We start from the raw sequence: 24835 nt of genomic DNA, 5'->3' as shown, positions 1-24835 counted from the left end.
TTTTCAGCATGGAAAACCATGGAAAAGCATGGACAGTTTAGACTTAGAATTTTTTGGATAAATTTCAGCATAGAAAACCCTGGAAAAGGATGGACAGTTTGGACTTAGAATTTTTGGGATAAATTTCAGCATGGAAAACCCTGGAAAAGAACTTAGTCAATTTTCAATTTTCAAGATTGGTACAAAGAATTATTTTGAATTACCTAAAGAAAGAGCAATCATGACTAAACTGCGCTGTAACACAGATTTTTGAACTTGAAACTAAACTATTATTTCAAACCTATGATAAATATATACTGAGAAATAGAGGACACAAGTCAAATAAACAAACTAAACCATACACACACACACACTTGACCCCTGCTTTAAAAAAACAAACTACAAGTGTTGAAGTAGTACATCATTTATTGTATGTACCACATATGTAATTAAATGTTCATTATCAAAAGAACATCACTATACAAAAATGTTGGTGTAACACAAACTATACATGTATGAAAAGATATCCTGAAAAATTAGTTAAATCCTGACCAGAAAATATCTGGTGCATATAAAATCATAAATATGTCCAAATCTGTTCACCACTTGAGCTTGACACTACAGTGTATAAGTATGAAATTCTGCTGTGCAGTGGTGAGAGCCATTTTAGTCCTTTTCATGATGATTGGGGAGAACAGTACCATAAATGGCATTTCCAATTTCAACAACAATAATAGGTTCTCGAAGACACTTGATCCTAGTTTTGATGATGAAAGGAAGTCTTCTTTCTTGTCAGAGCCAACTTCATTCCAAAGAGATTTTGCTCATAATTATTAGTTATGTACACCTGTACAGCCCCCAGATTCACACATTTCTTCTTTATCGGAGTACAATTTTTCACAGCTCTCACAATAAAAATTATATTTGAGATCCTCCTTACTGAATTCACATTTTTCCTTCAAATCTTTGACAACTGTCAATCCTGTGTTTGCTGAAGGAAGATGCAACTGAATTAAGTCCAAAAAGTCACATATTTAGCATCTGACAAATTATGTCTTGTTGGCAAAGCCCCAAGGACAATAACATGTTCAGACTTTGTGATTTCACTACAATATATATCTTGTTATGGGGCTATGACATAAAGTGGGGGATCTGTGACATGGGATGGGTAAGACTGAGTTGCTTCATTCACCTGATGATACTGTTCATCGTCTGAACTTGATTAAAACTCTATACTTTCTTCTGAGTCAGATGAAAAACTCATGTCACTGTCACCATATCTAGTTGGTTCATCTGTTGATATTCTCATTATATTTGAAGATTAGTATTACGTACAGTCACCAATTTCATAATATCCAAGACCAACAGAACTGGATTCACCTAGATCAACAACACTGTAATGAGAAATACAAATTTTAGTGAACATGTATAATTCATATTAAAATCTTAACATTCAAACATTATTGTTTTGTTGTGGGAATTGAATATGTACAGTTAATATTACACTGTTACAGTAGTTTAGTTTGACAAATCCAATGTTAATGCATGCATCATTTAAACGTGGGTAATGCAAATATGATACACAATGAATGCATGTAGATGACAAGTAATTGATACACAATAATATACTCAATCGTACAAAGTACATGTGATACAACATACACTTCATAAATGTATGTGATGTTTTCAGAAAAACAACTCAAGTTTCATAACATTTTAGGGCATTATAAGAAAAATGAAAGTAAAAATTATATTTAACATTTTAAATAATTAAAAACTGAAGTATGACAATGCATAACAATAAATTATTATATCTTGTTCTGCAGGAATCAATACTGATCAGATATTTCCTGGAATTTCTGTAATTGGCTGATTTGGTTAAATATGGTGTACATTGTGCATATATTGTGTATGGTGTGTTGGATAACCCATACAGAGTGAATGTTATGTTCAAACACGTACACTGAATATTCTGTCTGTAAATACTGAACGATTTCACCATATACTCAGAATTTGTTGAACTCTGAAAATTCCACTTAGTGTTGTATAGTGAAATTTGTTTATTCCTTAAATTATTGATATGGTAATGAAACTGTTTAAGATATGAGCCATGTTAAGCTGTGAATGTACTAGGTAAGAACAAATGTATAAAGAATAATGCTTATCTTCACACAAATAAACATTGTTGTGGGAGACAGCTGCAGACATTATTTAAAATGTAAAAAAACTCTCTATTACTCCTGGAATTACCATTGTTTTCTCTTCCTCCCGTACATGGTGCTTTTAGGAATGGACTTTGTGGAATTAACTTCAGACTGCTTATATATTTTGTCCTGAACACCAGTACCTGTAATACATAAACAGCATTAAAACGTTTACAGACTGTACAGTCAGACTGATTAAAACATTAACATATCGTTCAAAAATCATCTTCATGGTAAAACTTGTGTATATTTTAATCTTGCTAAGATTAATGTGAAATTTTTCAAAATTTCTTTTTCCAGGACTTAAGTTACTTAAGTTATGATTTTACTTATATATGTAGCAGTCTGAAAATTTAGCAGTAACCTAAAGACCTTTTTGGACTAGATCTACAAATACTCAAGAAATTCACAACTTTATCATAATACCAGAGCAGTCCCTGTTGGGCTTACATCACTGGAGTTAACATTTCCAAGACTAACAATTACAAGGTTATGGCTGTTAAAATAAAATTCCACAAATTAGGTTGCTTTGAAAGTTATATATACATATATATTGAAAAACAAAAATACCTACTCTAATTTTAAAACTGGTGCAAAAGGAAACTTGTTTTTGACCTTGTATATCTTTTCACATTTATTGAAATACTTGCTTACAATTTAATTATCAGTAATACATATATAGTGTTGGGCGGTTAATCATATAGTCAGTTTATACTTGGGCAAACGAGATAAAGTCGAGACTCCGTTTATTTCATACTCACCTATAATATTTGGGTGTCCAATTTGTGTTGTCTTTCCATTTGTGTTCCACACCTCGACACAATATTGCCTCTTGGTCGTAAACTTTGTCTTCTAAAACCACTTTAATGTAAACCAATCATTCCCCAACATATCCAAATCACGGCGTTGGTATCCGATGTATAGATATTAATTCTTTAGATAAATCGTAAATCAAAAGAGAACAAAATGTCTGATTTTTCTGTCAAGTATTCGCCTTCACGTATCGGAGTCACGTTTTTGTCACGCAGAAATAGCCGAGGTTGTTCCGTATGATGATGGCTGATGAAGCTGACTATGATGGGATATAAAATTATGAACTTATTTTTTTTAACCAATTACTACATTGAAAAAGCTGGCATATTTCGATTTCATGCGTTAGAACCAAATTGTCTGTAAAAAGAAAAAAAAACAAAAAAAAAACGTTTCTGTAACGTTTGGTTCCAAATTTGGCACCGTAAAACGCTTTGGATAACCAGTCTAGAATTTGGGCGCAATTTTCGATTGGAGTGTCATTGAAATTGTAAAATATAAAATATCCCAGGATTTTAAGATGACCACTGAACCAGAAATATCACTGGTTATATGGGTGAATGATCATCCCATTCAGGGAGGCATAATCTATATGGCTGATGTACACTCGCCACGAAAAGAAATGAAGGAATATCTCACGGGAGAGAAAGTGATGGCGGTTTGTCGTGGATTCAAGAGATACCATGAGTGTATTATTGCGAAAATAGCAGGTAAGTCATTACTCAGTCCAGTTGTAGCAAAATTATTTGCACGGCCGCCAAGTACCTTAGCTGCGAAAGACTTCGCGTGACGTAAATTTACGGAAAGCTATTACGAAGTATATCCTATGGAACAATTTCTTTTTTTTATGCTGTTTGAAGACTGATAAATTAAACGTCAACTTGTAAGGATATTGAAAGGTATGTGTTATGTTTTAAGCTTTGTTTACATAATTGGCAACATTTTTTACTTATCCTAATGCACAATGACCAGTCATCTCGTGTCTGTCTTTCAAAAAAGTTGGTACGTGCCGGCCTTGCGAATATACATTTCCAAATTGTAAATTTCATTTAAATTTTATTCACCCTTGATATTATTAATGATGTGACTGGTATTTGTATTTTTTACGTTTTCGTTATTATTTTCCAGACAGTGTGCTATTTGTAGCAATAAGTTATATTTGTTTTAATTAATTTTAGACTGTGACTTGGAAATATACCGGTAGATCTCTTTTCTAATTAATCTTCAATTCAGATTATGGCTTGTTTCTGTCTATCCAATTTATATTCAGCCATTTCAGTAATATTTAATAGTAACTTATTGTATAATTAATAAGAATGTACAGTTGTAAACTGTTGGAAATGATTATCAATTTTCCTCACCAAAAATACTTGTTTAGTTTGTGTCCTTTAATTTCAGAAAAAAAGTGGCAAGGCACAGTTATGTAAACAACTTGATGGCGACAGCTTCATTGAAATTCTTCGATCTTTTAATTTTGAATTAAGCAAGCAAGAGGTAATACCACATTTGTTTCAAATTCACATGTCTAGAACATTAACTGTAACCTGGAGTTGTGTATGTAGATAAGTAAATATATCAGAAACTTAGTGCATATGAATCATCATGGTGAAAATTTGGATTAAATTGTTTTTCACACCCAGCATGAGGCAGAAATATGTCAAATTTTGGATTTTAACAAAGCTGCTAAATAAATATTCAGAATGCTGTACAACTCTGGTGAATATATTGGCAAGACACTAACTGGGGCAAGAGCCAATAATAAGCACACACAAGGCCACCTCTCCAAGACCAGCCCAGAATTCAAATAATTTATGGTATATTTTAAATTATTAACCATGCATTTTAAACTTTGTTAACCTATGACAAAATATATGCCAAATTGTAACAAAAATTTTTTATGAACTAAGGCTGGAACATTATTATGAAATTTAAACGTATACACAACTACTACTTGAAACATAGTGCAGACAGGCAATATTCAAATGGACAATGTAAATCTACTTTCAGTTTAAACGGTATAATCACAACTACATGTATATGGTAGCCAGTTTGTGTGTGCGTGATTCAGATGTTTAGTAGCGTAGCTTTAACAAATGTTTAGTCACATCACTACGATGTCTGCAGTGTGGCAATTTATAGTGATGTCTAGCACTGGGATATCATGCCACAGACATGTAGCATAATGTCTCCCACCCATTCACATTATCTTGACACCAGGTTGACCAGTCCTAACACTAACCTCTTAACCGTTTACCTTAATGAGCATAATTACAAAGTGCAGCATGCATTAAATAGAGCACCTGTTACCTATTCGACTCCATACGCATAGGCCTGCCTGTTAACTGTTAAGCAATGTAATGTATCTTATGTTAAACAGCAATTGTAACCATTTTACATTTTTGGTACACATCTATTATGTGTGGAACAATTTAAGATTAAAAGTCTGATTGTTATAGCTGCGTAATTATTTTTCACTGAAGAATTTTTTACGTGCTTTAAAATCTTGAGAGGACTCATTCACCGTCATGTCAGTGAGGCCGCGTGACCAATCGTAGCTGCCATTTCTCATACTTGAAATTTACAATTTGTCGTCTGCATCTACATCACTAAGTCATCTGAATTTGATAATTTATGAAAACTAATTGCTGCCTGCATCACTATCAGAGCCTTTACCTAAGTTACTGAATCTTTCGTAGTTCTGATTCTAATCGTGAAAACTTCGTTAAGTACTTAATGAAATCCGCGACCTCCATTTTGGAGAGTGGAGATTATGACCCAGTTACTTTAAATAGCAGATATCGACCAGGGCATAAACAGTGACCACGTGATCTGATGTAATTGTCATTCACAGAAATGAATGTAGTATCTAAATGGGGGTTTTCCCTGAAGGTGGCACTATGAAAACCAGCTTAAAATGGCTGATGTTTACAGCAGGCGTCAAAAGGCGCTTCCATGTGAATGGAGTAGAGGCATCAAAAGATGCTTGCATGAGGTAAAGGGTTAATGCTGAGCACCAGGCAAGGCAGCTAATAGTACCATTCTTTCAATAAGTCTTTGGTATGACTCAGTTAAGGGTTCAAACCTGTGACCTGTCACACCCGTAGCAGCGCTCTAACCACTTAGACTTAGGCCACAGGAGCAGTTAGGTAGCCAGTTTAATTTGTGATGGAAACCACAGGTTTTTAAGCCTATCAAGTTAGTCATCAAGCCAAGTGCCTCATTACAATTACCAACCTCAGGGATTGTAAAAGTACTGTAATTGCATGAAATGTTTCAGGCATAATTCTCATTCTCTCACTCCCCTCTCTCTCTCACTCTCTCTCTCTCTCTATATATATATATATGGGATTGAAATAAATTTGAAATCTTGCTTGATTCTGTTCATTAATATACAATGATTTGTATTTCAGAAATCATGAAGGAGAAGTATAACATTGGGGAGGTGATGGTAAGACGGAAGCTTTGCGATTTGGTTAAACCATCAAGAGTACCATCACTTCCACAGACTCCAGTGGTGACAACAGAAAAATAAGAAATGTGGTGAATGAACTATGAAACAACACGTGTAAAAAAAAATATTTTAAATTTTTTTCATTAAAATTGAGATAGAAATTAACGTGAATTTCTGTTATTTTGTTGTTAAGATTGCTTCAGAATAAATTCAAACTATAACTAGAGTAAGAGAACATATTTTTAGAAACTCGGATGATGTTAAGGAGCCAGTAATCTGGATTTTATGACACACCAGTAGAAGTGTAGCGATATTTATGACAACTTATGCCATGTTGTCTACTGAATACTAGTGCACAACCTATTAAGCTACCAGTGACAAGTATAGTTTTTAATTTTTGTTTCCTTGTTTAAAAGTTACTAAACATCACAGTCAATACAAGGAGTTGGTTGGGGTAATTTGGATCATGTTCTTCTTGAAATTATCATCAAATAAAAGTTGCATCACTGTTAAAAATCTCGTTTTCATAAAATATTTCAACAATTTTCAGCAAAATTTTAGTGTTGTCCAGGGTTTTCCAGCCTACCCTGGATAAAGACTGGAATATTAGTCCAAATGCTCCAGCATTTTCCATGCTAGAATTGTCCAGGGTTTTCCATCGTTTTCCATGCTAGAATTGTCCAGGGTTTTCCAGCCTACCCTGGACATAGCCTGGAATATAGTCCAAATACTCCAGCGTTTTCCATGCTAGAATTTTCCAGCGTTTTCCATGCAAGAATTGTCCAGGGTTTTCCAGCCTACCCTGGACAGAGGCTGGAATATTAGTCCAAATACTCCAGCGTTTTCCATGCTAGAATTTTCCAGCGTTTTCCATGCTAGAATTGTCCAAGGTTTTCCAGCCTACCCTGGACATAGGCTGGAATATTAGTCCAAATACTCCAGCGTTTTCCATGCTAGAGTTTTCCAGCGTTTTCCATGCTAGAATTGTCCAGGGTTTTCCAGCCTACCCTGGACATAGCCTGGAATAATAGTCCAAATACTCCAGCGTTTTCCATGCTAGAATTGTCCAGCGTTTTCCATGCAAGAATTGTTCAGGGTTTTCCAGCCTACCCTGGACAGAGGCTGGAATATTAGTCCAAATACTCCAGCGTTTTCCATGCTAGAATTTTCCATCGTTTTTCATGGAATATGATGGACATTCTACAGCCGGGTAGGAGACATGCTGTTAGAGGCTGTGTTCAATAAATCTTATGCTTTAGGAACACATTTTGACCAGCCTGCCTCTTTCTTTTATCAAATCTACTCATGCGCGGTCAAATACTTTTGACACTTCCAAGTCTGAAATACCTTTTATCATTACAAAGATCCCCTATAGTACTTTAATATGAAAGATGTACAAGACAGTACTAAAATGACGCACAACATAGTACTCATCATGGGTGATGCAGAACAACTAACTGATGACGAAGTTATGAAGAAACCACTTTAGTCTTCTAATAACTTTTAGTTTTGAATTTGTACATTTTTGAAGGGTACTTCAATACTGACATTTTCAAGAAAATCGGAAAGCTCCTAATATTTATAATGTTTTTGAAATATATTGCCAGAACAACTACATAAATGGCTGTATAACATTTTATAAGCTTCCAATAAATAAGATTTCTTAAAAAGTAAATTTTTCCCAGAGGACATTAACATTAGGAAATAAATTCCAATACCTCTGGAATTAAGCCCTCCAAGTTTATTGTTTTTCCCATCTATATAGTAAATGTACTAAAAATAGTGCTATGGGAAATAGCCAGATTCTATTATACGAATCTCCCCTTGCCACCACTAGGTGGCTACCCATCAAATGGCTGTTTCCCAGTTTATACTTGAATGAGACAACAAAAATATACTTGCATTTGCAAGGAGGGGAAGTTGGACTTTACTAGTCTGATTTGGTAAGTATACTCAGTCAAACGTAATTTATACAAAATTTACTTTCTCTTTTGAATATATTACCTATCACATTAAGGTTAAGTGGAAAAGTTAGAGGAGAATGATATTAAGGAGCATCCAACATCTAACAGTGAAAACTATAAATGCTACGGATGGAATAAAAGTTATTCTGTAATAAATATGGTGCTACAAAAATCAACTTTTCCCTCTGCAAAACCAGTCTCAAGTCTCTGAAAACTAGAGTTAGTCAAACAGGATTGCCAAATGATATCTTCTCTGTTCTTACAATGTTGTGCTTTGTATAAATCACCTTTTCTAAATTGTTTTTGTTTTTTGAAGGGGCTGTAATAGAGGTAAAAATTTTATAAAGAATAAGGTAATGTGGATAAAGACATCCATCTTCTGGAATAGACAATACAACTGAGCTCAAGTTTGATTTATTAGTTTACCTTGATTGGTCAATACAAAGCCTTAAGCTCAAACTTAAGTGCAAATATTAACCCTCTTTAAGCATGAGTAGAAATTCTATATACTCACTTCATTCCCTGTTGGAAGAGTGACAACCTCCTGGTCTTACGGATAACCAGATCAGCCAACTGTGTAATCACAATGGAAACAAAGAAAGCTGTGTAGCAAGTGTATTCCAGTTTCTTCCTCTGGGCATAGGTCTGCAGGAAAATATAAAAATCAGTTTCAAAGGGATTTTCAAAACATTCAGACTCCAGATGAGAGCATCCACAAATTAATGTAGATACTAATAGTACAAAAATGAAAGACTCGTGTACAACTAATTTTACAAAATGAGATAACATACAAGGCTTCTAAATCGCTACTGTGCCTTTTCCATCATAAGAGTCTCCATTTATGAAACAACAAATTTAGAGAGCCTCTACTTGTATATATATTCCTGAAAACTGCTAAAACTGAAAAACATTATCTGAACATCATTACTCAAATCCTGATGACAGCATATTAGTCAAAGACAAATTTAGGCATAAATACAAATGGTCATTGTTGTTGTTATTGTTGTTATAGGCTTTAATGCCATTTTTCAGCACATGATAGGCTATACATGGCGGCCAGTAATAATGGTGGAGGAAGAACCCGGGAAAACCCCAGAAAGAACCACCAATCCAAGAGAAGCTACTGGCAAGCTCTCTCACATACCCACATTAGCCAAATCCAAGACTTGAACCCATGCAGACAGAGGTAAGATGGCAGTGATCCATATTAGAGAGTACTTTTGACCACTTGGCCACTCGGGGCCCTGACAGTCATTGTGAAAACAATATACCGCAAAACCAAACAGACCAAGCTAGGGCGTTTTCTCCATTGGTTGCCATCTTGGGTAACTATCTAGGACTACTTACGTATGCAACATACTTGTGTCAATTTATTGGCAATTATTAGTAGGTCATGTCAAGCCAATTTAAAAGCAATTAAAGTGATGTTACCCATTCTTGTCCATACGAGTCCTGAAGATCCTGAATGGCTCGGGAATCCCACTGCTCACGGAGACCGAAAATACGATTTGGCCAGAAACCACTCTCTCCCAGGACAACAAAGTACACAAAGAAGCCGGCTGCAGACTCAATCATACCAATCTGTGCATAGGCCATACCAATCAACCTGGGGTTTTTAAATCATAGAAAACAGAAAGATGTAATTTAATGCTTGCATGTATACAATTCGTATTCACCAAAAATGATCAAAGGAAAAGAAATTCCTATCAACTTTTAAAAAAAAACAATTATGAAGATTAGTTTTCAAAGAATCGTACAAAGTAAATGGTCATTTTCTAACACTTTATTACCAACCACAATGACCAAAGATGTACTTGCCATGGTAAAAGCTAATATTCTTGCAATTATGTACAATATCATCTGTATCATGCCTCGTTACTTTTAGAAAGGTCTGGAGTTTATGGATATGTTAAAATAACCATAGCAAATGACCAGATGTTTTGTCTAAAAGATAAATCTGAACTTATTCATCTTGTGTGATTTAATGCCAAGATAAGAAAGGTCAATTATGTAATAACAAAAAGAACTTTCCAACTGACAACTTTACCTCATAGTGTATATGTTTTTTTTAGCTTTTTGACATACATGTAGCAAAGTTACCCCATGCAGTCTCAATAAAAAGAACACCTGTTGCCTATTCAGCTCCATACACATAGGTCTGCCTGTCAACCATTAAGAAGTACATGTGACATTTAACATCAATTTTAATGATTTTACATTTTTGGTACACATATATTGGAAAGATATTACAATTGTTATAACTGTATAATTATTTTTCATTGAAAAATTTTTTATGTGCTTTAAAATCTTGAGAACTCTTTCACCGTCAAGTCATTGAAGCTGCAAGACCATCCATTGTGCTATTCTCATACTAGAAATTTACAAGTTCTTTGTCTGTGGCTATATTACTAAATAAGCTGAATTTGATAATTTATAAAAACTATTTTGATGCCAACTTCAATATCAGAGCCTTTACTTATGTTATTCAAGCTTTCATAGTTGTGATTCTAATCATAAAAACTAAAGTACTGAACGAAACCTGCAGCCTGCATTTTGGAGAGAGGAGTATATGACCCAGTTACTTTAAATAGCACATTTGTACCAGATTTTAAACATGTGATCTGACATAATGGTCATTCACACCAATGAACACAGTATCTAATAGGGGTTTTTACTCAAAAGGTGGCACTACAAAAACCCATTCAAAATGGCTGATGATTACAGCAGGCTGTGAAAGGTGCTTCCATTCAGAATGGAGTTAGAGGCATCCAAAGGTGCTTGCACGAGATAAAGGATTAAGTGAATTACAACAAATATAACGAGCTGCAAATTAAAAAACAAACTAGGAGTAACCTTTCATTGACAAGTTTGTCTTTAATGGGATTACGAGGTTCTCTTTTCATTATATCATTCTCTGCACTCTCATAAGCAAGCGAGATGGCAGGCACCATGTCAGTTCCCAAGCAGATGAACAACATGGCAATGGTACCGAGTGGTAGTGGAATATTAAACAGAATCAAAGCCAAGAAAGGTGTGAGCTCAGGAATGTTGGCAGTCAAGGCATATGCAATAGACTTCTTCAAGTTGTCAAAGATCAAACGACCTGGAAAAACAAAAAGCAAACAAATGAAACCTCTCAAAACCAACATATAGATTTAAAATTTAAAGTGAAATTTCTGGTTTGAAAAGAAAGATCAACAAAGTTACTTTTTTGACAAATGACAAGATTATTCAATTTTGATCTACCTGCCACAAATATTAATGAAATATTTTCTCTTCAGAAATACATTATACCATTTTGAAAATGCAGTATGTATTAGCACTTAATGACAGCCCAACATATGGTTAATTATGCCAATTAAAAGTAAAGTTCTATAAATTAATATAAAAAGGAAGTTGCACAAAGTATTTCTGAAGATAAGCCCTTCCTAATAAATTCAAAAACAAATGGTACATGATAAAATATATACAATGTAAAGATTCTGTCAAATGTACATAAAACTGAAGACAATGGCAAAACAAAATCTTTAAAGCATCTGGTCAAATTTTTTATTTAACTACATTTGCTCAAAACCTCCAAGACTTTATGTGTGCACAACATTGTGTGCATGACCCAGGGCAATGAACTTGAATACTAAATTTTGAAAAATAGTATTAAATCAAGTTCTTGTCATTCATAACTCTAATAATGGATTCACTGAAATATGTCTAGTGTAGCATAATGCTGTGCAGAGTCTTTAATACATAATGACCTAACTGCTAATGGTAGGTTTTGAATGAAGAAAATTTACCCTTTACAGTCTACTTTCTGACATAAGTGATGGCTATTAACCCTTTACCTGACAAAGTATATGGCTTTTTAGCCCTTTACCTGACAGAGTGTATGGCTTTTTAGCCCGTTACCTGACAGAGTGTATGGCTTTTTAGCCCTTTACCTGACGGAGTGTATGGCTTTTTAGCCCTTTGATACACATGAAGCAAAGTTACCCAGTGCAGTGTTCTATAAATAGAACACCTGCTACATATTTGACTCCATACACATAGGCCTGCCTGTTAATTGTTAAGCAGTGTAGCATATGTTATGTTTAATAGCAATTTTAACCATTTTACATTTTTTAGAGTAAAGTCTGATCGTTATAGTTGTGTAATTATTTTTCACAGAATAATTTTTTATGTGCTTTAAAACCTTAAGAGAACTCCTTCACAGTCATGTCAGTGAAGCTGCATGACCAACCATAGCTGCCATTTCTCATACTCAAAATTTACAAGTTTTTTGTCTGCGTCTACATCACTAAGTCATCTGAATTCGATAATTTATAAAAACTGATTGCTGCCTACATCAATATCAGAACCTTTACCTAAGTTATAGAAGCTTTCATAGTTGTGATTCTAATAGTGAAAACTCCGTAAGTACTTAACGAAATCTGCGACCTCCATTTTGGAGAGAGGAGAATATGACCCAGTTACTTTAAATAGCAGATTTCAACCAGAGCATAAACAGCGACCACGTGATCTGATGTAATGGTCATTCACAGCAATAAATATATTATCTAATAGGGGGTTTTCTCTGAAGGTGGTGCTACAGAAACCTGATAATATGGCTGATGTTTACAGAAGGCATTAATAGGCACTTGTATGTGAATCAGGTAGAGGTGTCCAAAGGCGCTTGTATGCGAATGGAGTAGAGGCATCCAAAGGCACTTGCATGAGGTAAAGGGTTAAAGAGTGAATACTTTTGGATTTTCATTTCATTAGCATTTAGGTATAAGACAATCTCATTTTCATGTGAAATGTTGATAGTAATGAGAACTTTACCATTGCAATAGATTGAGTCTCACGTCAGTACATGTTTTGTGGGTGCAGTCATTACTATTTAGCACTTGTTATCTGAAAATATTTACTTGTAGCCTTAAAATGCAATACAATAACTTTTTGCCAGTATATTCCAATTCACACTATTGTCAAATATATATATATGCTGTAATGAAATTGTATCTAAGTAAAGGATTATTATCAAGCATAGGATGGTTTCATGTTTTAAGTTTTTTTCTTCACATTTCATATGAATCATGTTACTCCTTTTCCATTTTCTTGTGAGCAATGTCTGATAATGTATCAAGCTTGAACAAGATAATCTTTTTTCAGATCAACATGTAATGGTATACCTCTCATGAATGACTGTCAAAGTTAACCTAGCATTACATTGCTTCGAAACTACCCAATTAGTGACAGAACAGAAACATTTATTGTAAGCTCTGGTCAACAATTTCCTGAAATTATGTAATACTGTCAATCTATTTTGTGGGTATCAATTTTCACGGTTTTGTCAAAAATTATTTTTGGTCTCAGCGTAGAGGTCCTTTAGCTGTATTTTAAAATTCATGGTTTGAATCAATTACAAAATCATGAGAAAAGGTAGCCAAAGAATAAAATTAAATTCACAGTACACCATAATTTGTGCAGCAAACTCACAAATGTAATCACTTCCCTCTATCCTCACAATATTTGCAAGAAAGCTTATATAATGTATATGGCACACACCTTCCTCAATACCAGTCACAATAGAAGAAAAGTTATCATCCAACAGAATCATATCAGCTACCTGCTTGCTCACATCACTACCAGCAATACCCATAGCAATACCTGGATGATTATAAAAAGAAACCATTATAACTACAGAAACCATTATAACTACACAAATCTTGTATGTGCAGGTTGTCATTTTCTTGTTTGTCTGCATCAATGATGTTAGCCAACATGACAGAAATTATCAAATAACCATTTAAATGATAATTTAATAAGAACACAGGAGTTAAATTCTATATTCCTACTGAAACAAGTTTGTTTATCTGGTGAAAAACTGCAAGTAAATTAACATTCAACAAATTTTCAAATCTCTGACAAAAACGCATTCAAATCTAAAATTAAATAAAATGAATTGAGAATTAAAAACAATAATAGAGTTCCAGTCTTGTTCAAGGTTTACAATAAGTTGTGTATTGTTCCTGTAATAAAAAAATGTTCACAATCTATACAGTGTATTTCAAGCTGTTATGGCTATGTCAATCAGACTTCTGTCTTTTTATACAGAAAAACAATCTTACCAATATCTGCCTGCTTTAGAGCAGGCGAGTCATTGACACCATCTCCAGTTACAGCCACAATAGATCCCTGTCGCTGGCAACCCTCCACAATTAGCAGTTTTTGCTGAGGTGAAGTTCTGGCAAACACAATTTCTGTGTGATTCCGCAAGAATTCATCAATCTGAGCTGGGGTCATGTTTCTCAGGTCACTTCCATGGAGTACAGCTGCATTTGCTTCTCTGAAATTTGTAAGTGTTTATCAGTAATGGTGGCTAGCAGTAGCTATTACAGTACTTAGGTCTCTTGCAAAACTGAACTTTAAATACTGTAATCAAATCAATAATTATATACCGACTTGTATTGATCTTGCCTGGCATTACCCTGAGATTGCACAATTGAGACCTTTCTACAGTGCATGTCAAGGTAGGGATGTAGGTACATTTTCTCATATTAAATATTTTAACTGGTTTTCTAAAATTTAATAATGATGTAGTTTAACCAAAGTCTATTAAATCCTGATTGATGAATGATCTGCTACATAACTGTCATCAATAGCCATCAAGTGTGTGTGTGTGTGTGTGTGTGTGTGTGTGTGTGTGTGATTTGAATTTTTTAAGCAGCATTAACAATTTTTCAGTCATAATGTTATCATATCTGCAGTGTGGAAGCTTATAATGATGTCTAGCACTGTGGCATCAGGCCACAGACATGTATCATGATGTCCAACCCAGTCACATTATCCTCACACCAGGCTGACAAGTCTTAACACTAACCTCTTAATGTGAGCACCTAGCAAGGTAGTTGTTAGTACCATATTTACAAGTCTTTGGTATGACTGGGATGGAGTTCAACCCTGCAACCTGCTGTATCCAAGGCAGACACTAGGCCACTGGAGCAGTTCCATGAAGATGAAAATTAATGACTTACGAATTTTACAATCATGGCCAGGTACTAGTTTGAAAATGTATTCCACCCAGATGTGTCCTTTCAAATTTGATCAAATTATTTTGAAGTTGCTTAAAGGAATTTTACTACTTTAGGTAAAAGAAGCCATATTGGAAGGCAGATTCACATTATTTTAACAAACTGAAAGCCCTTATTACTTGGGTACTCCATGCCAAAGTATGCATGATATTGCTCACCTATCTTACGTAACTTTATAGCTGTAAATTTCTCTATGCAAGCCTATGTACCCATATGAATACAATCTAGGTAAACTATCTCTCAAATCATTTTATAATGTTGATTTTACTATATTCTAATAATAATTTCCTCAAAAGATAATGCATAATTAATATGCAGCCTCTTGCTCATGACTAAAGTAATCCAAGATAATAAAAACCTGTATACCAAGTTTTACAGAAATTTTGTCCATCAGTTTGGAAATGTAATAAGCTCAGTCAATCAGATCCTTTGCATCCGACCAAGACAGCCATCTGATGAAAGTCCACTCAAAAGTCTGGCTTCAAGAGAGGCAAAATTTTGAAGATAGGACCCCATGCTTCCAAGTTTGATCAAAGTCAGATCAGAAATGTGGCTTCCAGATGGGCAACAAGCTTCAAGATCACCTAATGAGTCTGCATAGATTTAACTCATTATCAAACTCATCCATATCTCAATCATATAAGAACATTATTTAAAGTTTGATAATATCAGATCTGATACACGGCATCCAGATGAGTAACAAGCTCAGCCAATCAGATGCAAGATGCAAGATCAACTAATCTCTATCTGCAGATCTCACTAATTATTGAACTCATCTGAGATCATAATAGTCTAAGCATATATTACAATTCTGATCACAAGATGATCAGAAACATAGCCCCTAGAGTGGTAACAAGCTCTGTCATTAGGATGCAAAAACCACTCTTTACTAAACTAGGTGTCCTAAACAATACATGCAAATATTTCATTTTTTCTTTTTAAATTGGATCAAATATTCATGGGCTAGTGAATGGTAACAAATTTAACCAATCAAATGCAAGATCACCAAATTAATGCGAATATTATGTCCATTACCAAACTTGACTTAAATTCTGATGATGTAAGCTAAAATAGCAAGCTTTGTTGAAATTAGATTAGAAATGCAATTGTATATGTGGTAACAATATAAATTGTTGATTATCCATCACAATGCATGACACACAACAAACGCAGGGTCAAACCATGTGCTCACTTGGCCATGTGGCTAGTAGAGCTAACAAAATCATTTAGTTATTTAGTATAAATTATTCCTTTTTTTCTAGAGTAATAATATATCTTTCATCATTAAGAACATATACTCACATAAAGATAAATTTTTAATAAATTTATGCTTTCAAAGTAAGTTTCATAACGGCATTTCCAAGCTTGAGGCATGGGGCAAGTGCAGGACATAATTAAAAAAAATTATGTAGCTTGCAAGTTATGTGACCCAACACAGGGAATAAGAACTAAAATGTAATATATTAAGCACAATCAATGGACTGCAAAATAAATTCACAGTTACCTACTTTTCAATTACAGGTGTAGTACTCCAAAAGACACATCAAAACACCAGCTTAAATGACTTGGTGAGTAATAGTTTCCAAGTAAATGATGTGAATGCAAACCCTAATTTGTGCAGGCATCCAAAAGTTGCTGCCATAAATTCAGATTTTTCACTTGCCTTTCTTCAATGAGTCTACAAAAGTTATGACTTTGAAGTGTATCCCAGGTTTGATGACTTAGTAATAAATGAGTCATAGAGTAACGATGCTGATTATGTTACCTTGGGTTTACTTCCTCAACTGGGACTCCACGTTCAGCAGCAATGTCCTCTACAGTCTTACTACTCTCAGAGATAATACCTACCCCCTTAGCAATGGCCTTAGCTGTGATAGGATGGTCACCAGTTACCATGATGACCTGCAAATAAAAAAGCCATTAGTCTGGATTTGACAGTGTGATTATGATGTTAAAGGCAGTAACACATATTTAGCAGAGCCATGCATAAAGCTGTATCTTTGAAATGCTTACCATGATGTACAAACATTTCAGCAGTTAAGTCTTTTCCAATGTATGATTGGAAGGAATTTTTCCATCCCAGTAGCTTCTGGCCAATGAAATTCATTCCAGTTCTTTTTTCTGATGCCCAATGCTCACTGTTTTCAAGTACCTTACATGTTCAAAGTTGAACAGAACATGGTTAATAATAGTCAACAAAATTATAATTGTTCATCACTACATGTAATATTGTTTTTAATGGGGGAATTTGCAACTTTGTGAATCTAGTTAAATTTACCTTCATATATGCTTTATTTTGATATTGGACAAAAACATAAAAGTCCAACAGATCCTGGTAAGTAACAGTAATCAAATTCTACATCTTTATTGCAACAGGTGGTTGCTTAATAATTTTATTTCTTGTGGTTTGGAGGGGTAGGGATGTTCAGGTTTGATGATGCAGCTAGATTTTATTAGTCATCCATTTTGTTTGGTGTGTAACATAATTAACGTTATGCTTAAAAGGTTTGCCAAATTCACTGTATTTGATGGATACTTGGCAAGACAAACAGCCAAGTTACAGTTTACAATTTAACTAGGTAGATCAAAATATACAAATGAAAGTCATGCAAAAAACATGATACCAACCATGTATACTCATTAAAAGTGCAACTGCAACCATAGATCCTGATCTGCCATATCATAATGAACCTGCAGATCAGGGTATATATTGCTTCTTCTATTCATTACTCATAACAAACTGCATAGACACAGATCTGGGTCTGGGCAGTTTGAAGTTGGGCTCATCTTATAAGCAAGTATATATATGGTACAGACTGGCGTAACCTTAATAAGGACTAACCCTGAATAAGGAACAGAATGTGAAATTTGTTCATGTTCATACCTTGATACCAGCACTCCGGCATCTGCTGACAGCATCAGGTACAGATGCTCTTGGCGGGTCAATCATTGACAAGAGACCTACAAATCTGAGACCTCTTTCTGGGAAATTGACCTCATCGGTGTTAAACTCATAGCCTACTGGGAACTTGTCTGCAGGAAGTAGGTAATCACAAAATCCTGCAAAAAGGTTGTGTTGCAGATGGGACATACATAATTTAATTGCAACATTAAGAAAAATGTTGTCAACATGTAACAAGCTTCCATATTTTTAGTAGTGTTTTAAAAGAAGCTGAAACCAAAAAACAACAGTTGTAATGAAAGATGTCAAATTGTTTTCAGTTATATATGTTATGGGAAAAAAGGCTTTACTTTTATCTACTGCTCTTACATGCTATTATAACTACTATTTTTACCAAAGAGTGAAAACCAACAAATTCTGTAAAATTTTACAAATAATTTCACTAGAATTCAAATGTAAATTTAAAAAAGAATTTACAGTATTTTTAAATTAAATCTCAAGCAGTCCAATAAAGCTCTATAATGACCAGTCCTAATGAATAAAGTTATAGTTAAATTCAAGTGCTGTTTAAAATAATATCATGTGCTGAATGTGTTGATGTGCCTGTAGTCTTGAATGTACTAATGTATCTGTAGCCTGAAGTGTGATGATGTGCTATCAGTCTTCCATTAATCACCAAAATATAATCCAAGATGTCCTTGTCTGAATTAACTAATTCCAAATTAATGTTCCAGTCCAAGAATATTATAGATGAACACTTTGCATTTCCAGTGAATAATAATCTGAATAAACAATTCACCCCAAATGGAATAATGAATAAGACTGATCCTGATAAAGATTTAAATGCAAGAATGAATAATGCTTCAAGGAAACTAGCCTATATAAAGTACTAAGACACAAACGTAGAGCCAGGATGCAGGTCCTAAGTTCATTTCTCTGTGTGTGTGTTATTTGGATTTTTAACATAGCTTTAACAATTTTTCAGTCATATTGCTATGATGTCTGCAGTGAGGCAGCTTATAGTCATGTCAAGCAATGGGGCATCATGCTGCAGACATGTAGCATGATGTCCCACCCAGTCACATTATCCTGACACCAGGCCAACCAGTCCTAACACTAACCTCTTAATGCTGAGTGCCTAGTGAGGCAACTGTTAGTACCATTTTTAGAAGTCTTTGGTATGACTCGGCCGGGGTTCAAACCCACAACCTCCCGCATCTGGGATGGATGCTCTAACCACTAGGCCACTGGAGAGATCTTCAGATTGGGTAAGTGTACATACTGCCTGTTAGTTCAGAAGAACCCAAACAAGAATTACACAAATGTTATCACACTTATTACAAGAATTACACAAATATGTTATCACATTTATTACAAGAATTACACAAATATGTTATCACATTTATTAAAAGATGGGAAAATGTAACTCTAATCCTTTACTGCTTAAATCCATCACTTTATGTTAGCATTGGAAGTTTTCAGAAATTTAAGTGTGTGCATGTGTTTGTATGTGTGTGTGTGTGTTGTTATGTGTATTTTAGATTTTTAACATAGCTTTAACAACTGTAGTCAATTAACTGCAATGTCTGCAGTGTGGCAGTTTATAGTGATATCTAGCAGTGGGACATCATGCTGAAGACATGTAGAATCTTGTTTCACCCAGTCACAGTATCCTGATACCAGGCCAACCCGTCCTAACACTAACCTCTTAATGTTGAGCACCAAGTGAGGAAGTTGCTAGTACCGTTTTTATGTCTTCAGTATGACTCAGCCATGGTTTGAACCCACAACCTCCCACATCCAAGGTAGTAACTCTAATACATTAGGTCCCCAGAGCAGTAAATATCAGTTTCTAAAATATCATTTGATGAAATTATGTAATTATGGCATAACTAAATTTCTACCCACTTAAGACTCATCTTGCAGCAATGCTGTGAGAACTGGAGATGATGGAAATAGTATGTAATATTGAATACTCTGTATAAAACAAGAGAATCAACTCACCTAGTACTCTTTCTCCTAGACCTCCCAGTTTGAAGTAGGCAGAATTGAATTCAGTTCTGAAAGTCTCATCTATTTCACATTCACAACCATCCTTCAGATAGGTTGAGCACCTGTCCAAGATTTGTTCAGGGGCACCCTTCATCAGCAGGTGGTAGTGAGAACCATTGAAATCCTTGGTCTCATGAATGGATAACTGATACTTATTGGCAGAGTTAAAGGGGATCTCAACAACCTTTTTGTTCTTTTGACGGAAAGAGGTGACATTTCCAATGCACAACTCATAGCACTTCAGTAATGCAGACTCAGATGCATCGCCGTTGCAATCTCTGTAATGATTCAGAAAACAGCATTAGAACTTTTAGCTAAACCAGATTTTGTACATGCTTGTACCATGAATACTTAAAATCTTATCCCTCAAAGTTAAAATGCCCTATCATGTCAGCACAGAAGGAGACAATTTCAGAAAGTCTATCAAAAGCCTCATTTTCTCTCAGGAATTCTGGCCTTATGAGTACAATTTCTAATAAACAAATTAGTGCCCATGATTGGTCAGTGGTCATTATCAGTTATTGAGGTATATTCCAAATACCCAGTAGAGTCACTGGAGCATGAAAGTATGTCACTGACCTTTTACCCATGAGAAATACAACCATTGTATTTTCTGACTGTATGAAGCAAAGACAGAAACTGAGCTAAATGGTGAAACCTAACTTTGGCATCTGTACCAAGAGTAGCAAGGCCATCAGAAACAGGACGATTCTGTCCCACCTTCACAGGCAAGACAAAATAGCAACAAGAGAAAATATCATTGCTTACCTACTAAGAATAGGTACATCCTCCTGACCAACCTTGAATTCAGCTCGGTTACACAGCATTGCAACATGAGCCAGGGCAAGAAAAGTGGGATCACTGCGGTTATATGTATTTTCTGAAAGATTAAACAATGTTCCTTAGCCATTGATCACTAGAACTGTTCTTCTATTAATATTTTTAGACCACCATTTTGAGATGCAGTGTTGCATTACTCAGATTTTATTGTAATCAGAGAATCACTAATGTTATACTTGAGAACTAATAAATATACTTGTTTCATATTTCTCAACTTCAAGCGCTTGTTTTATTTAAAGCTCTATGCCAAATAATAAATATGGCTAAAAATACAACAGGAAATATTTCTGTTGGCTGTTATTATGTATGTTAATATAATCCATTCTCTGCATTACATATAAAGGCAGAATTATATTCTGTAAAATCAACAAGTTTAAAGCAGCATTAGCAGAATTTGTACATCCATCTTAACTGTTCCTTCCCCAACAGTTAAACTTCTTTGCACCAATATTTATTACAACACCAGAAACCACATTTTAAGTATCTTTCTATTTTCTAAGAATAGGCCTCTCAGAGTGAAATAAAAATGTTCAAAATAACATGCGAAAAGACCTATTATTTGCTCTCATCCAAAATCAGCATTTTCTTTCCAATCTCACACGAGGTAAATGCAAGGTTGTTTGCCAAAATTCTGATGCTATAGCATATTTTGCTTGCTGAAGGATCTATGTATAATTAAGACCTAATCCAGGTCAGCTCTTTCATTTCCAAATAGACCATAAATTCTTCAGATGTTGCTTGAATGTCAGATAGAGACAGTCTAGTAAAACATGCAGGAAACCATAAGGGATTTCGGTATTTTCTGCTTGTCAAAAATAAAGTTAAACATGCAATTTTAAATAAATCCAATTTTTTTGTTTCTTTCAATATACTATCAAAACTTCTGTCAGTTGCCAAATATTTGACAGCTTAATTCTGTATTTGTTCCAGACCACCAAACAATACAACTGTAGGCCTGGTAAGCTTGACTTGTACAAAATACAGCAACTTGTCCAAACTACTGGACTTGTACAAAATATACCAATGCAAACCAACATATAATCTTTTTTATAAAAGAAAAAAATTAAAACTTTAGCCAGGACTTGTTAGAAGTTACAACAGCAGTCAACTTTAGGAAAAAGAACTCCACACTTTTCAGGTTTGCTATTGTTTTCTTAGGTTTTTTAGATAAATGCCAAGGTTCTAATTACACTGTACTTTGACAAATTTCTTAGTATCCATAATCCTAATGATCATAATGCACTTCCTATAAATATTTCTGCTTTTGGTACAGTGGCTTTCATCTCTGACGGTGCATCTGAAGGAAAAGGACTGGACTGAAATTGACAATAACAACTCAAACCTTTCATCTAAATGTTACATTTTACAACAGATGCACTTTTCATACACATATATATTTGCTGGTAGTACTACTACTACTACTACTAATATATATATATATATATATATATATATATATATATATATATATATATATATATATATATATATATATATATATATATATATATATATAATATTAAAAATATTTAATAATAATCAGAAGAATAAATAATACAGATAATGATATTTTGTGCATGATAATTCATGTAAGAACCAGATTTGGAATATAACCTGTATTCAGATATTCAAAGCACATATTTGTAAAATGACAAATTTTGTCCTTTTTCTATGTGTGTGTGTGTGTTGTATATACAAAATTAACAAGTCTATACTGTAACTAGAAATTCACTAGTTCTAATAATATCAGCTGATTATGAAAGTATACTCACTGGACTGGTTTTCACTAGTGTCAGACTCTACTATTTTGCCATCATACCACATGTGAGCAACAGTCATTCTGTTCTGTGTCAGGGTGCCAGTCTTATCAGTGCAGATGGTTGAAGTAGAGCCAAGAGTCTCTACAGCTTCGAGATGCTTCACTAGACAGTTTTTGCTCGCCATACGCTGCGCAGTCAGTGTCAGAGACACCTAGCGGGAGAATAATAAAAAGTAAAACTTGTACAGCAAAGAAAACAACACAAAATTATATTAAAGAGGGTTAAGGATAGATTTAAACTTTTGATGGAAAAAGCCATCTTTTGATAAAATAAATGATTGATTAGGTGAAATATTGAACATATTTCCCACTATTTGCATAGTCAGGTCTCAATCAAATGAGGATAACTTGGTCATATAAATCTTCTTGCTTTTTGGTTGATGCAATGGCCCTGAAAAAGGGAGATCTGAACATTTCTAACATCATTTATTGTAAGGTATTGATATTTGGTAAGACAAAATGCTTATATTTATTTGGGTAAAGACAGATGGTCTGATTCATATTTATTAGCCTGCACAAAAATAAACAGGATGAAGTATTTTGTATCATAAGGAAGACAAATGTAACACTTACTGTTACAGTAACCAAGAGCCCCTCTGGCACATTGGCAACAATAATACCGATCAAGAAAATGACTGCATCAAGCCAATAGTATCCAAGGATGAAAGAAATGATGAAGAAGGCCACTCCCAGAAATACAGCCACACCAGTAATTATATGAATGAAATGGTTAATTTCCTTAGCAATAGGGGTTGCTCCGATTTCAAGACCAGTGGCCAGGTTGGCAATACGGCCTATCACAGTTCGGTCACCAGTCTTTACAACAACACCACGGCAAGTACCTACAGAAAATATAATAGCACTTCCATAAATGATGTGTTAGTCAAACTTGATACAAGTTTATAAACATACAAAGCAAGTGATCTAACTTTAATAAAAATTAAACAGAATCATTAATCCTTTAAAAAAAATCCAGTATTTACTCTTTTTTGTCTTAAATTTCATTAACTTTAGTAATTCTAATATTCTGCTTTAATTTGTGAAGCACATTTTCCTTGATTTTGTTCTTACCTTGAACCTTGAATTAAGCCCCAAGACAAAATTATGCATATGTGATAAAGAGGCCCCTCATTTCATATTGAAACATTTTTAGCAATTAACAAAGCTATTTGATAATATCAAAAGTTTAATTTGGTAACAAATTATTTGCTTTGACTGCTTATTGTATTTTAACCATTATAACATTTTAAACTTTTTTTTTGCAATATTTTAAACTAATTCAATGCACATGTATCTATAAAGTATCAGGTAGCCATAACTTTCACTCAGTGCCTTAAACTGATGTTGAGAGATCACTAGTACAGAGAGAACAAGAAAAAGCACAATGTATTCCAGTGATAGTATTACCAAAAATGAAAGTATAAATGATACTAGTATACAAAATTTAAATCTAATAGTTAATAAAATTTATGCTTCAATTAAGTGAAACTCTTGTTGAAAGTACATCATTTTATTGATGCGTGTTTAATCAAATTAAAAATAAGACTATAAAATATTATGATTGCTTGAAGCACAACAACTAATGAAACTTTGTATACATGTTAATTACAGTACTGAAGCTCAAAATTCACGAACTTTAGGACCAAACCATGGAAGCATGTTGATCAAGTATCCTAGTACAAATTCTTGTCGGGTAAATCTTGAAATTGTTGAAACAAACAATTCTGGCTGTCTCAAATGCACGGAT

At 34.2% G+C, this 24835-nt stretch overlaps 1 protein-coding gene and 2 long non-coding RNA genes across 3 annotated transcripts in view; 1 reads left to right on the top strand and 2 right to left on the bottom strand.

The window, feature by feature from the left end:
• The window catches only part of LOC149794564 (sodium/potassium-transporting ATPase subunit alpha-like), a 91851-nt gene that overhangs the window by 7697 nt on the left and 59319 nt on the right, over positions 1-24835 (bottom strand). The window contains exons 8-18 of the mRNA XM_089968839.1: positions 23662-23930; positions 23042-23240; positions 21198-21309; positions 20382-20707; positions 18360-18535; positions 17241-17377; positions 14513-14730; positions 13950-14051; positions 11262-11511; positions 9840-10014; positions 8923-9053 (exon numbers count right to left, since the gene is read on the bottom strand). Coding sequence (XP_089824965.1) covers positions 8923-9053; positions 9840-10014; positions 11262-11511; positions 13950-14051; positions 14513-14730; positions 17241-17377; positions 18360-18535; positions 20382-20707; positions 21198-21309; positions 23042-23240; positions 23662-23930 — 2095 coding nt within the window. The remainder of the gene's footprint in view (positions 1-8922; positions 9054-9839; positions 10015-11261; positions 11512-13949; positions 14052-14512; positions 14731-17240; positions 17378-18359; positions 18536-20381; positions 20708-21197; positions 21310-23041; positions 23241-23661; positions 23931-24835) is intronic.
• Positions 388-3098, bottom strand: LOC149794566 (uncharacterized). The gene is made up of 3 exons (XR_016423055.1): positions 2945-3098; positions 2230-2326; positions 388-1373 (listed from the first exon to the last, which is right to left on the bottom strand). It is a non-coding gene; the product is annotated as an uncharacterized LOC149794566 (long non-coding RNA).
• Positions 3155-6757, top strand: LOC149794565 (uncharacterized). Its single transcript, XR_016423054.1, has 3 exons — positions 3155-3703; positions 4392-4487; positions 6404-6757. It is a non-coding gene; the product is annotated as an uncharacterized LOC149794565 (long non-coding RNA).

This window comes from Sinohyriopsis cumingii, chromosome 8 (assembly GCF_028554795.1).
Source record: "Sinohyriopsis cumingii isolate HCF-2022 chromosome 8, ASM2855479v2, whole genome shotgun sequence".
NCBI lineage: Eukaryota > Metazoa > Mollusca > Bivalvia > Unionida > Unionidae > Sinohyriopsis > Sinohyriopsis cumingii.
Note: the sequence above shows the minus strand (reverse complement) of the source record. Positions and strands in the feature narration are given on the sequence as shown.